Source organism: Phaethon lepturus, unplaced genomic scaffold (assembly GCF_000687285.1).
Source record: "Phaethon lepturus isolate BGI_N335 unplaced genomic scaffold, ASM68728v1 scaffold56434, whole genome shotgun sequence".
Taxonomy (NCBI): Eukaryota; Metazoa; Chordata; class Aves; order Phaethontiformes; family Phaethontidae; genus Phaethon; species Phaethon lepturus.
Window position 1 is genome coordinate 1 of NW_010533651.1, and position 10,717 is coordinate 10,717.

Consider the following 10,717-nt stretch of genomic DNA (forward strand, 5'->3'; position numbering starts at 1 on the left):
TTTCCAACCTAGTGATTCTGTGATTCTATGTTTGAAATTACCCCTTCTACAGGTTTTGAGGCAAGCGATAATAAATGGTTGTTAATCACTGGAGTTCTACTGCAAACACTTGAGCTCCAGCCTAATGGGTTTGAATTAAAGTGCTGCTTGCAGGATACCTGTGTTGTTTTCAGTCAATTTGCTCCCTGTGGTTAAAGGCCTGACATTTCTCTTCTGGTTGAAATTTAAGCAGCACAGTGAAGCATTAGGCAGAATTCCTGTAGCATTAGACAGGATTCCTCTATGCCTGAAAAAGAATTCAGTGATGGTGAACAAATGAATAAATCCAAGTTTTTCATCCTTAGGCCTTAATTGCACAGCTAGTTTCAGGGTGTTTAACCTGAGATTCCAGAGACTCAGATTTTCAGAAGTGCTAATGGTCACAATTGCAAGAAAAGCAAACTGATGCCATGCTGTGGACTCTGCAGGTCCTGGAGAAGTATTATGCTTTCTGAAAAATTAATCCGAGATTCCTAATTGGACATAACTGGTGGAGGTTTTCAGCAAACATCTTTGACTTTCATGTTGTCGTCTGAAATTACCCAGCTGTGAAGTGGGTCTAAATATTACTCCCTAACACTCTGGAGCTGTAATGATGATGCAGGGTATTTGTGCAAAGCATGCACATAAGGCTATGACAGCACTGCAGAAATGTCTGTTGGGGGATTAATGATACTGTGTTCAGTGCAGGGTTTTGGTGCTTTGCATAAAACAAATCCAGAGGCCATGCTGAATGAGAAAGCTATAAAATACTATTGAATAACTGTGTGTTAACCAAATGAGCGCTGGGTTCTTTGGTCTCCAAAGAAATAGTAGTTGATCACAAAAGTAATGACAAGACAGCCAGATGATGACTGCAAGTGAACCATTGTGGCATATTTTAATCCCTAATGTATTTCTTTGGAGAAGTAATATAATTAAGGAAGTACTTTGGATTGAGAGGGCATTGCAGGGTGGTTTCTATTCAAAACTAAATGTTATATTTTTGTTTGTGTTAGCTGCACTTACTCAGTCTAGCGGCCTAGCAGCAAAGTTTGTCATCCACTGTCACATCCCACAGTGGGGCTCAGACAAGTGTGAAGAGCAGCTTGAAGAGACTATCAAGAACTGTTTAACAGCCGCAGAAGACAAGAAGTTGAAGTCCGTGGCTTTTCCCCCGTTTCCCAGTGGCAGGTATGACACTTTCTGTATAGGAGGATTCTGTGTCGGGTAGCAGTGGTATAATTAGCTGTCAGAGCACTGCCGCTGTGATAGCGAGAGGTACCCTCTGGTACATGGCACAGAAGGTGTGGCAGGGGCCATCTGACACCATGCTTCTCCAGATTAAAGGAGCTTGAAGTGTGGTGTTTGCATGGAACGACCAGAAAGCCTTTATATAGAGAAATTAGCTCACCCACAGGAGAGCTGAGTGGACTTGCTGTGTTTTCTATTGCTAGTCAGTAACTTTCATTCTTCTTCTATGGGCCTGCACCACCTCAGTTTTTATATCCCTTCATTTTGCTGTGGTGAATCTTACTAAAGCTACATTCATACTAGTAAATTCATACCAGCATAAAACGGGAGGCAAGTAACAGTAACCTGAGCTAGGTAAATGTAGGGGGTTCACTTAAGTCATCCCAAGGATATATATTAAACAGAGTAGACACACAAAATGTTTTCTTTCAAAATAAAATATATGTTTCTCAAATATAGTTCCCCTTTAAAAAGGGAACTATGAAACCAACAGTGAAACTACACATTTCTTCTCAATAACTAGCAAATGTGCTTGACACACAAAGTACTTACCTTTTTTCTTTTTTTTTTTTTCTCTTTTAAAACCAACAGTTTGTTAATCTTGCTTGGTCTCTGATCACAAGAAACCTTACACAAGCCCTGTGGACTGCAGAAGTTGTTCATGATGGAGCATGTGAACATGCTTATGTTTAATTTGAAGTGTAACTACTGATTTTGTTAACAATGCCCAAAGAGTAGCGTACATAGTACAGTCCAGTTGTGTTGGCCTGACAGTGAATAAAATGAAAGTAAAACTGTGTTTTGGTCAGGGAAATCGCCACACATCACTGAATACACAGGAGGTGAAAATGCCATTTTTACACAAGACACTTTTCAAGACAAAATAATATTTTTATGGATCAAGACAAAAAAATCAAGAGGCAGGGCAGACACAGATCTTCTGTTTATATAAATATATATATTTTTTTATATATATATTTTGTTTTTATACACAGATCTTTTTGTTTCTAGTGTTCAGTCAAAGCAAAATGTGATAAATTGTTTTACCACCCTTTATTATTAAAGTTCAGCTTTCAAAAATGAACTGTAGCTTTTAATGCAAATAGAAATAGTCTCTATAGACCTCATGTCTCCTGTGAGTGTTACCTAAGAATAATCCAGTCTTGGAGCATTAGTCTTAGTGCAGATTCTTCTGCTGCTTAGTTCCACTTCACACTCTGTTGCTCTTAAAATTACTCCTGCTAACAGAAAATATAGTAAATCTTAACAGGTGCTGCTGGTTTATACTTTATTTATCAAAGGACCTCAAAGTTATCTGAAAAAAGGCACTTTTTTTTTTTTTTCAAATAAGACTTAATGGTTTTGCTGTCATTTTATTCCACCTACATGTCTGCACAAGAAATGCTGGTTTTATTGGGTAGATGAGGAATTATGCTGTATTGGGTCTGTGAATTTTCATTTTTCCTGTGTCCCATCTTAGGGACTGTTTACAGTAACTGGTAGAATGTAGCAAGAGGTGGGATAGCTCAGTTGTGCCAGGGCTTTTCACTTCTATGATCTTGGCATTTAAAAGTAGAGAAATGCAGTTTAGATTAAATTACTGTGCTGTGAAGCAGATATAAATCAGCTGAAAAACATTTTCAAAAAGTCCTTATCGATAGCTTGCTGCCAGAAAGGCTATTTAGCTGGGTTGCTGCAGATACTGTCCAGGGACTGAGAGTAGGAAAATCTGTTTGCTAGTAATCGTTTGGGTTACAGTGAATATTGATACAGCAGTTGTTGACAACTATTTTTTGGATGATATTTAATGTAAATATAAGTAGTCTGAAATGACTTAACATGAAGTTGAGTAAGGAGAAGTGAGTAGTACTAAACTTAGAAAGGGAAATAAAAACCAATGCACATCACAGTGCTATCAGAGAGTGGGGGAAAAAGAAAAAAACACTGCAAAGGCAGTCCTGGATGCTATTAAAAGAAATACTGTAATATTTCAAGTGTAAGGATTGTTAGGCACTGGAATGGCTTATCTTTGTATTTTGATGTAACCCCATCACTGAAAGATCTTTAAGTATATAGGTTAGACAAACTTTTTTCAGAAGCAGAAAAGTTATATGTAATCCTGCCTCAGAGGAAGGATGTAAGCTAGGTTGTGCTGGCCAATTTTTTTGGCATGGATCTAACTTCGTCTGGAGCATCATCATGCAGTAGAATCTAGATAGCAGGCATTAAACTCAAGAGCAGCCAGCAGAGTTATGCCCAAAGACTCATCTGAAATCTCAGCTGGGTCTTAAGTCACTTTCAGACAATTTGGTATGTCCCAGTAAAGTCTCATCCAGACTTTCCAAGGTACATGGCTTCCTACATACTCATGTAGCAAGCACTGCATCGACACTCTCCAGTGTTGTGCAAAATCAGAGGAACTGTTACGAGCATTGTCAGGCAGCAGAGAAACTCCAGCAGGGAATGCAGGAGAGTGTCTTTCCCTCCAGATGGCAGTGGCAGAGACGCACAGGTATGAGTGGTCCTTTCTAGGTCAAGGAATTTGTTTAGTATTAGACAAGTAAAACAATGTGGAGACACCTTCTTGAGCGTGAGCATACTGCAAGGCAGAATATTTCATTAGACCAAGTTCAAACTGTAGAACAATTCTTGAAATTATGTCCAGTATTATAGCAGTCATATTTTTATATAAATAGAGATGCGAAGCAGCTGACCTTCATAGTAACTGTGCTCTTTGCGAGGTGCTCTCAGCCCATTCCCTTGTAGTGCAGAGATGAGGGTGAAGGAACTGTGTTGCAGCTGAATGGTTTCATGACTTAATCATTCTCATACTCCTTTTTCAAGATGGAAAAAATGCTGCTGCCAAGAAACTTGAACCTCATGGTTGTAGAGCAGGTGCCTCAAGACTTGTCAACACAGTTGAAAAGTCTACATGCTGTAAAGACTGGAGCTTTTAGCTTTTCAGAGTGTAGGTTAGAGAATATTACCATCAAAATTAATGAATGAATGCATCTTGGCCTTAACTTGGCTTGGGTTTGTAATTTCAATTATTTTCACCAAAGTCTCAAGCAAAGTATTTTTAATGACAAAGTGAGGAGGACAGCTAAGTAGTTGCTGTATTTTTATCTTCTTTCTAACAAAAAAAGTATAATCATCCCTTGAACTCTTTAGCCTGCCCAGCATGGCATAGAAAAATTTAATTCTAAGGGAGAGCGTTAAAAAACTTTGTGTGACTGTAAAAAGTAGACACAAGTGAAAACAGTAACTATGCCAGCAAGGAAGCTAATATAGCAGCAGATGAATATTGCTGTCAAAACCTCGGGGTTTGCTTCTGGGATTTCCACATTGTGAAACTGCAACTGGCACTATCTTAGCAGCAGCCTGTAGTTGGTACAGCTATGGCTTGTTCTTTCAGCATCACATGTGCATAATGCTTGCACAGATGGCTGACATTCGCTTGTTCTGTTTTCTTCCCTTTCCACATAGAAACTGCTTCCCAAAACAGACGGCAGCCCAGGTGACTCTAAGAGCTATCTCTACCCATTTTGACGGCACCAGCTCTTCCTCCCTGAAGAACATTTACTTTCTGCTCTTCGACAGTGAAAGTATTGGCATCTATGTGCAAGAAATGGCCAAGCTAGACACTAAGTAGCAACAGCAGCCAAATGAAACTTTATTTTTCAACAAACTTGAGTAGCATTAAAAGCATTAGAGGTGGGTTTTATTTTTTCAATGTGATGAGGGGGAGTGGTAGTAGTGTGATGTGTTGTGACTTAATGGAGAGCTGTGACTAGAGATGAGAAGGGTTTAGTCCGATTTCTTCATGCTATCAGCATCCCCTAGCCATTTATATCACCTTAAGCAATTGAGTTACTGTCTACTTTTCAGGAGTTTTAGTGTCCCTTGCTATTTTAGTTTAGAAGTTTTTAAAAGAGTAACCTCATTTTAGATTTGTAGTGATAAATTTTTCACACACACACACACACACACACACTCTCTTTAAAGAAAGCTCTTAAAAATATTCTGCTCCTTTTTCCCCTCCCTTGAGGGTAGGTGGTAAACTTCTGCCTCCAGCCCCAAGCGAGGGGAAAAGGATTTTAGAAGTGATGCATGAGGAGCGTGTTTTGCTTTTAACTCACAATAATCTCTGTAATTACTGAGAATATTTCATGGTGACTTTCTTTGTTTTATAAGAAAAAAAGAAAAAGATGTGTCAAGTGTGGTTTTTATTTGCTCTGGGCATTTCTCACCTTAAAAAAAAAAAAAGCGGGAGGTGGGGGGGAAGCAGCAGCATCTGTAATTAAGTACTTGCTGTATCGTACTTGGCACACAACTAACCAGCCCCTCAGCTCTTCTGGCTGAAGTATAGTGCTAAGTGATGTAATTAAGGCTGCTGTGAAGATGTTGACACAAAGCTGCATTATATTCTGTTGAGTTCCAGGACTACCCTAGCTTCTTCAAGGCTTTAGGCAGGCTTTCCCCAGGCAGTGCTGTGAGCCATTCTTCTTGCACACTGGAAAGTGGATTTCAGATCCGTAAGAGGCAGGTAGTTTTTTAGAAGAGCAAGAATAGAGAAAGCCAGGGCAAAACCACATAACGAACAAACCACAGAGATTTTGAAAACCACAGTGTTTATTGTTACAAATCAAGGTAAACCAAGTTTCTTGCTCGGAGCTATCTCAACAGGGAAGAAAAAGAAATATTCCTTCCTTGTTTTTTATCATGAGAACTCCTGTGCACTTCATTTGGAAAGTGCCTCCTTCCCCTTTACAGTAAGGCAGGCCACCTCTTTAATGCAACATACTGATGAGTGGCTTTAGCAGGTGCTGCAGGAGACAGTATCGGTTTTGTCCAAGCAATAAAAGCGCACCCTCACCCTCTTACAGTTGCTGTATTCCTTGCTGGTTTGTTACTAATCCCCTCTTAAGAGGGCATTGTCTGTCCCATTGTCTTCCAGCTCTTGGAGACAAACAGGTCCCGGCTCTTAGCAATGGTCACTAAGAGATGTCCCACATAGTAACCATTCACCTGGCCCACGCCATCATTCCTGCCCATCGAAAGCAGTAATGTTAGTGACCCTGGAAAGAAGATGTAGAGGTTTAAGTTAAGCAGTTTCAAAGCTAAGTATCAAAGCCTGGATGTTGCACTTTTTCCAAACCCTCCCTTCTCAGCCCTCCCTCATACCCACACATACTGGTGAGCACAGGACCCCTGTGCTGCGTGACAAGGAAAGAAGCAGGCCCAAGGAGAACTACTCACAACTCTCTACCATTTGCTCTACCTTGTTAATGGGATTGCCAAAGGATTGGGCTGGCTGTGTGTATGAGGATTCTCTCCTCCCAAGACGGAGTCCAAGAGGTAGACAACAAAATGTAAGTAGAAAGAAATGTAAATAGACTGGACAGCCTTTAAAAACCAAACTGCTGTCCAGCTATCCTCCAGCCACATAGAACAGCTTTCAACACAGTTATGGTAAGTATTTACATCAGTTGCTTATTAATGAGACCCATCACCTCGCTAGATTTTTGAGATTAGATCAGTTTGTGGCCATTGTATAGTTTAAGTAGAGAAGGGGGGAGAGAGTCAAGTCATCTCCTTGTTCCTAGGATTCAACTGGACAGTAAGCAACTTAAAGAAAAGGTAACAAGTTTGATGAATAGCAGACACCCACCAGTAGATTTATCAGGAAGGCATTAGTGAAGGAAGGACATGTTATGTCTAGAGGCTGACACAGATAATTAACTTCTACAGTGTCTTTGGCAAGAACTAAGATGAAGCTGGAGCTATAAGCTTATGCAGTCAACCCCATTTGTGGGTTCCTTCACCTCTAATCCATGTCCCATGCAAATTCAGATGTGTACGTGTTAAACAGCTGTTCTCTGCAGAAAAGCAGCCCAACAGCGAAGGCCAGGTGGTAGGAGATTACCTTACCTGGTTCATAGGTTTTAAGAGGCTTATGTGTCAGGCTGTTGATGATATTTGTCACCACGACGTTGGCATGTAGCCCAGCGTGGTAGGCCATCTTCGGTTCTTTCAGGTCTGCACAGTCCCCGATGGCATAGATGTTCTCATAGCCTTCCAGCTGGAGGTGGTTGTTAACTTTCAAAGCACCGTTACTTGCCATTTTGTCCCCTGTTTTGCCAAACAGTAAGTTTTCAGAAGGAGCTTTGTGGTGCTGCTTGGGGCCTGAGGCCCCAAAATGCTGATGATGTTACCAAACACATCACTGACAGAAAGCGAGGAGTTGGTTTTTCACCCTCTTTTCTACATGTCAGGGAAGAGATGCTTTTTGCCTTCCTGTAGTTAATAATTAATGCAGTCTCCTCCAATGAATCATCCTTTGATATTTCAGCAGAAACATCAAGAAACTTTAAGAGCTAGTGTATGCAGCCTGAGACTGTACGATGGCCATACTGCTCCATAGTTGTAGTGCCATAACTGAAATTGGAGTGCAAGAGGACTCTAACTGAAGCTGTATTATTGAATAACTGATCAGCTGAATGCCCTGTGACATTGGTAGTTCAGCAAAAGCGATGAATGTGCTGAGCCTGTTTTTGCTCGGAACTCGGCAAGCTTGTATCTAGGATGAAATCCTGGCCTTGACAGCAGGAGCTACCATCAACTTCTAGATGTCACCATCAACTTCTAGGTGTCATCTGCCTCACGCTGAACTAGGACACTAAGGTTCCTGGATGGAGGTACTAGCAGAAAGAGCTGGAGAAGACTGTTGGCCACTTGATCTATGGTCTGTAAGTTTCTGAAGGTCATGTTTCACGTATTTAATGTGATGTTAGAGCACTTGCTGTATCGTGGAATAACCACTGCAGGTTGTATAAGGTTGATTCCTACTCTCACAGTACTCAAGTGCAAGACATAGAAGAATTGCGTTGCTTCTCCCCACCCAGTGGTTTTTCACTTACCAAATGCAGCAGCATATGCTGAAGAATTAATCTTTATCCCCGTGCACAGGACCACCATGTCAGCAACCACCTCGGTGCCCTTTTCTGTCCTTACTACCCTGTCCTTCTGGAACTGGTTTGGTGTGAGGTCTTCCACATTGCTGACCCTTTCACCTGTCGTGACAGAGCGCCCTGGGTTACAAACCTTTACTAGACTGTAGTTTTCAGCTAGCCCAGATGGCTCTCTAGAGAAACAGGAATTCAAGGGAGCCATGCTTAATAAAGTCAGAAAGAGGACACCAGAAGGAGATTCGTTGGCTAATATAGAGCTTCAGAGGCATTGTTAAGTACGTACTTAGTAAGAGGTGCACTCCTTTTCTGAGGAGAATCTCTTTCACCTCCTGACGGACGCTATCTAGCAGCTCTGCATCAGCTAGTGCAATTTTTGAGTGAATGAGGGTGACCTGTTGGGGACAAAACAGCAAATGGGGACACAGGAATGGGACAGGACTCGCTGTGTGCCGGGCGGAGGCAGCTATACCTAGCTTCCTTCCGCCCCACTTAAGGCCCTTAATGCGAAAGGCATCTAGGGCCAATAATTGCTGGTGACAGGCTATAGGTCACTCTCAGAAGGGGAGGCAGTGGGGGAGAAGGCTGCCGTTGCAGGGAAACTCCAGATTTGCAGTGATCTCAGATACTTCCAGCAGGAAGTCTCAGAATCAATGATGAAGTTAATTGTAACTAATGTGCTACTACCTCTTTGGCTGGGTACTCTGTTTTGATCTCTGCAGCCATCTCGACTCCAGCAGCACCACCTCCTACTACCAGGATGCGCTGCGATTTCTCAATCTTGAAGTAAAGAGGAAACTCATGTTACAAGAGAACTGTTATGTGCAGGAAGTTGGACGCCTTCAGCCACTCCGTGAACAGGTGGATACAGCACTGGCCCAACAGCAATAAACCACCTAGTTCGTTAAGAGGAAACAAAAAAATGAGAACCCCATGCACTCTTCCTGTGTACACTGTAACACTGTTGAGCATTTCAGGTTTCCCCTTGTGCAGACAGCTGGTCTTCCTCGGGGGCACGCAGAATGCTAGACAAGTTAGCACGTGCTCCTTGTCCCGTGTCCTTGTCCTCGTCCCTGCAGGCATCACGGTCAACAAGAGACCGTGGCACAGATGGCTCCAGGTACCCATAGTGGTGTCTGGGACAGGGAAGCTGAACAAAGGCAGGCAACACTTCCTTAGGAAATAACTAGATTCCTCACCTCTTTAACCATTTCTTCATAGGTCTGGATGGCACTCTCCATGTCAATGACTTTGTTGAACTTCCCAGGGAATGGCCCATCACTGCCTGTTGCAAGAATGAGATGGGAGTAGTGGAGCTCCTGGGAGGGCAGAAAGTGGAATAGGGTGTTAGACCTCTTAAAAACAGAGCCTAGAACATAGCTGTTGCCTCCTAGGTGCTATTCGTTCATTCCCTCTCCTCCAGCCCTTGCTGATAACTAGGAAAGTACTTGCCACTTGTCAGAAAGTGACTTGAGGAAGAGACCTTGGTCCAGGTGACACCGAGTAACTGCCTTCCTCAGGGTCTGAGAGAAGCACCATCCTTCAGGTGAGCCGAGAGCTTTGAAGAAATTACCACAAGTTTACAGAAAATAACCCGATATTTATGCCAGATACTAAAGCTACCATCACAGCTGGCTCCAGAGACTAACTTCTCTCCTTCCTCCTCTTCTGAACAAAGATGAGATGCTCTGGCTGAAAAGAGTCATCAGAGCTGCTGTCCTCGTTTCTTCCTGCAGTTAGATAAGGATTTGAGCTCCAGGGTTAATTGTTGAGCTCTAAATCCAGCTCTGGGAATAAAAGCTCATCTTAGCACTAGATGGGGTGTGGTATTTAGTGCACACCCACATCCCAACACAGCTCTAGGCCACTTAGCTTGGCTAGAAGGGATGGAGCCATTCAGTGTGTGCGGGGAAAGGTGGTCTCTCTTGCCAAGCTCTTCAAGTGGATTAAACGCTAGAGTATTTCCCCACATTGCCTCTTGGTTTTAGAGGAGATGGCAGGGGGCCTGCTTCTCACTGGGGCAGGCCTCCATAGACGTAGGTCATTGGTTTCATTCTTCTCTCCCTTCTAGTGTTACAGGGCCAGTCTTAAGCACGAGCATTTGTGTATCTGCCCACGTGGCAGAAACCTAGAGGAAAGCAATCAGTGCCTTCCCAGAGGGCTTGGGTTGTGGCTTGTTTGGGGTCAGGCATTTCAGCCAAGCTGAGGGTTACATCAGAACAGCAACTCTGGGGGATTTGGATAGGTCAGGGTTCGCGCGCTCAGCTGACCTGCACTGTAGGAGATATGGGGGTGTTTGCCACAATTGAACTGCATTTCCAGCTCGAGGGCAAAGGTCCAGTTTGTTTTTCCCAGAGCGTGATTCAGTCCCACGCACGCACATCCCCTCCCCTGGCAAATGAGGGTTACACTCCTTTTCCTGCTCAGAGGCACATTTTCTGTAGGTGCTCTGTGGTCCTGCTCATCTTGCTCTTTCC

At 42.8% G+C, this 10,717-nt stretch overlaps 2 protein-coding genes across 2 annotated transcripts in view; one reads left to right on the forward strand and one right to left on the reverse strand.

Moving 5' to 3' along the window:
• Positions 1 to 1,037: 1,037 nt before the first annotated feature.
• On the forward strand, positions 1,038 to 5,479 carry LOC104619379 (core histone macro-H2A.2-like; the record flags this gene model as incomplete). The annotated part of the gene is made up of 2 exons (XM_010285238.1): positions 1,038 to 1,212; positions 4,759 to 5,479. Coding segments are annotated over 2 exons (341 nt in total), but the record flags the coding sequence as incomplete, so codon positions are not given.
• Positions 5,480 to 5,889: 410 nt separating this feature from the next.
• Positions 5,890 to 10,717, reverse strand: part of AIFM2 (apoptosis-inducing factor, mitochondrion-associated, 2) — a 6,148-nt gene continuing 1,320 nt past the window's right edge. Inside the window, exons 3-8 of the mRNA XM_010285237.1 lie at positions 9,440 to 9,559; positions 8,928 to 9,020; positions 8,527 to 8,635; positions 8,193 to 8,345; positions 7,204 to 7,404; positions 5,890 to 6,350 (exon numbers count right to left, since the gene is read on the reverse strand). Coding sequence (XP_010283539.1) covers positions 6,196 to 6,350; positions 7,204 to 7,404; positions 8,193 to 8,345; positions 8,527 to 8,635; positions 8,928 to 9,020; positions 9,440 to 9,481 — 753 coding nt within the window. The 5' untranslated portion in view covers positions 9,482 to 9,559 and the 3' untranslated portion in view covers positions 5,890 to 6,195. The remainder of the gene's footprint in view (positions 6,351 to 7,203; positions 7,405 to 8,192; positions 8,346 to 8,526; positions 8,636 to 8,927; positions 9,021 to 9,439; positions 9,560 to 10,717) is intronic.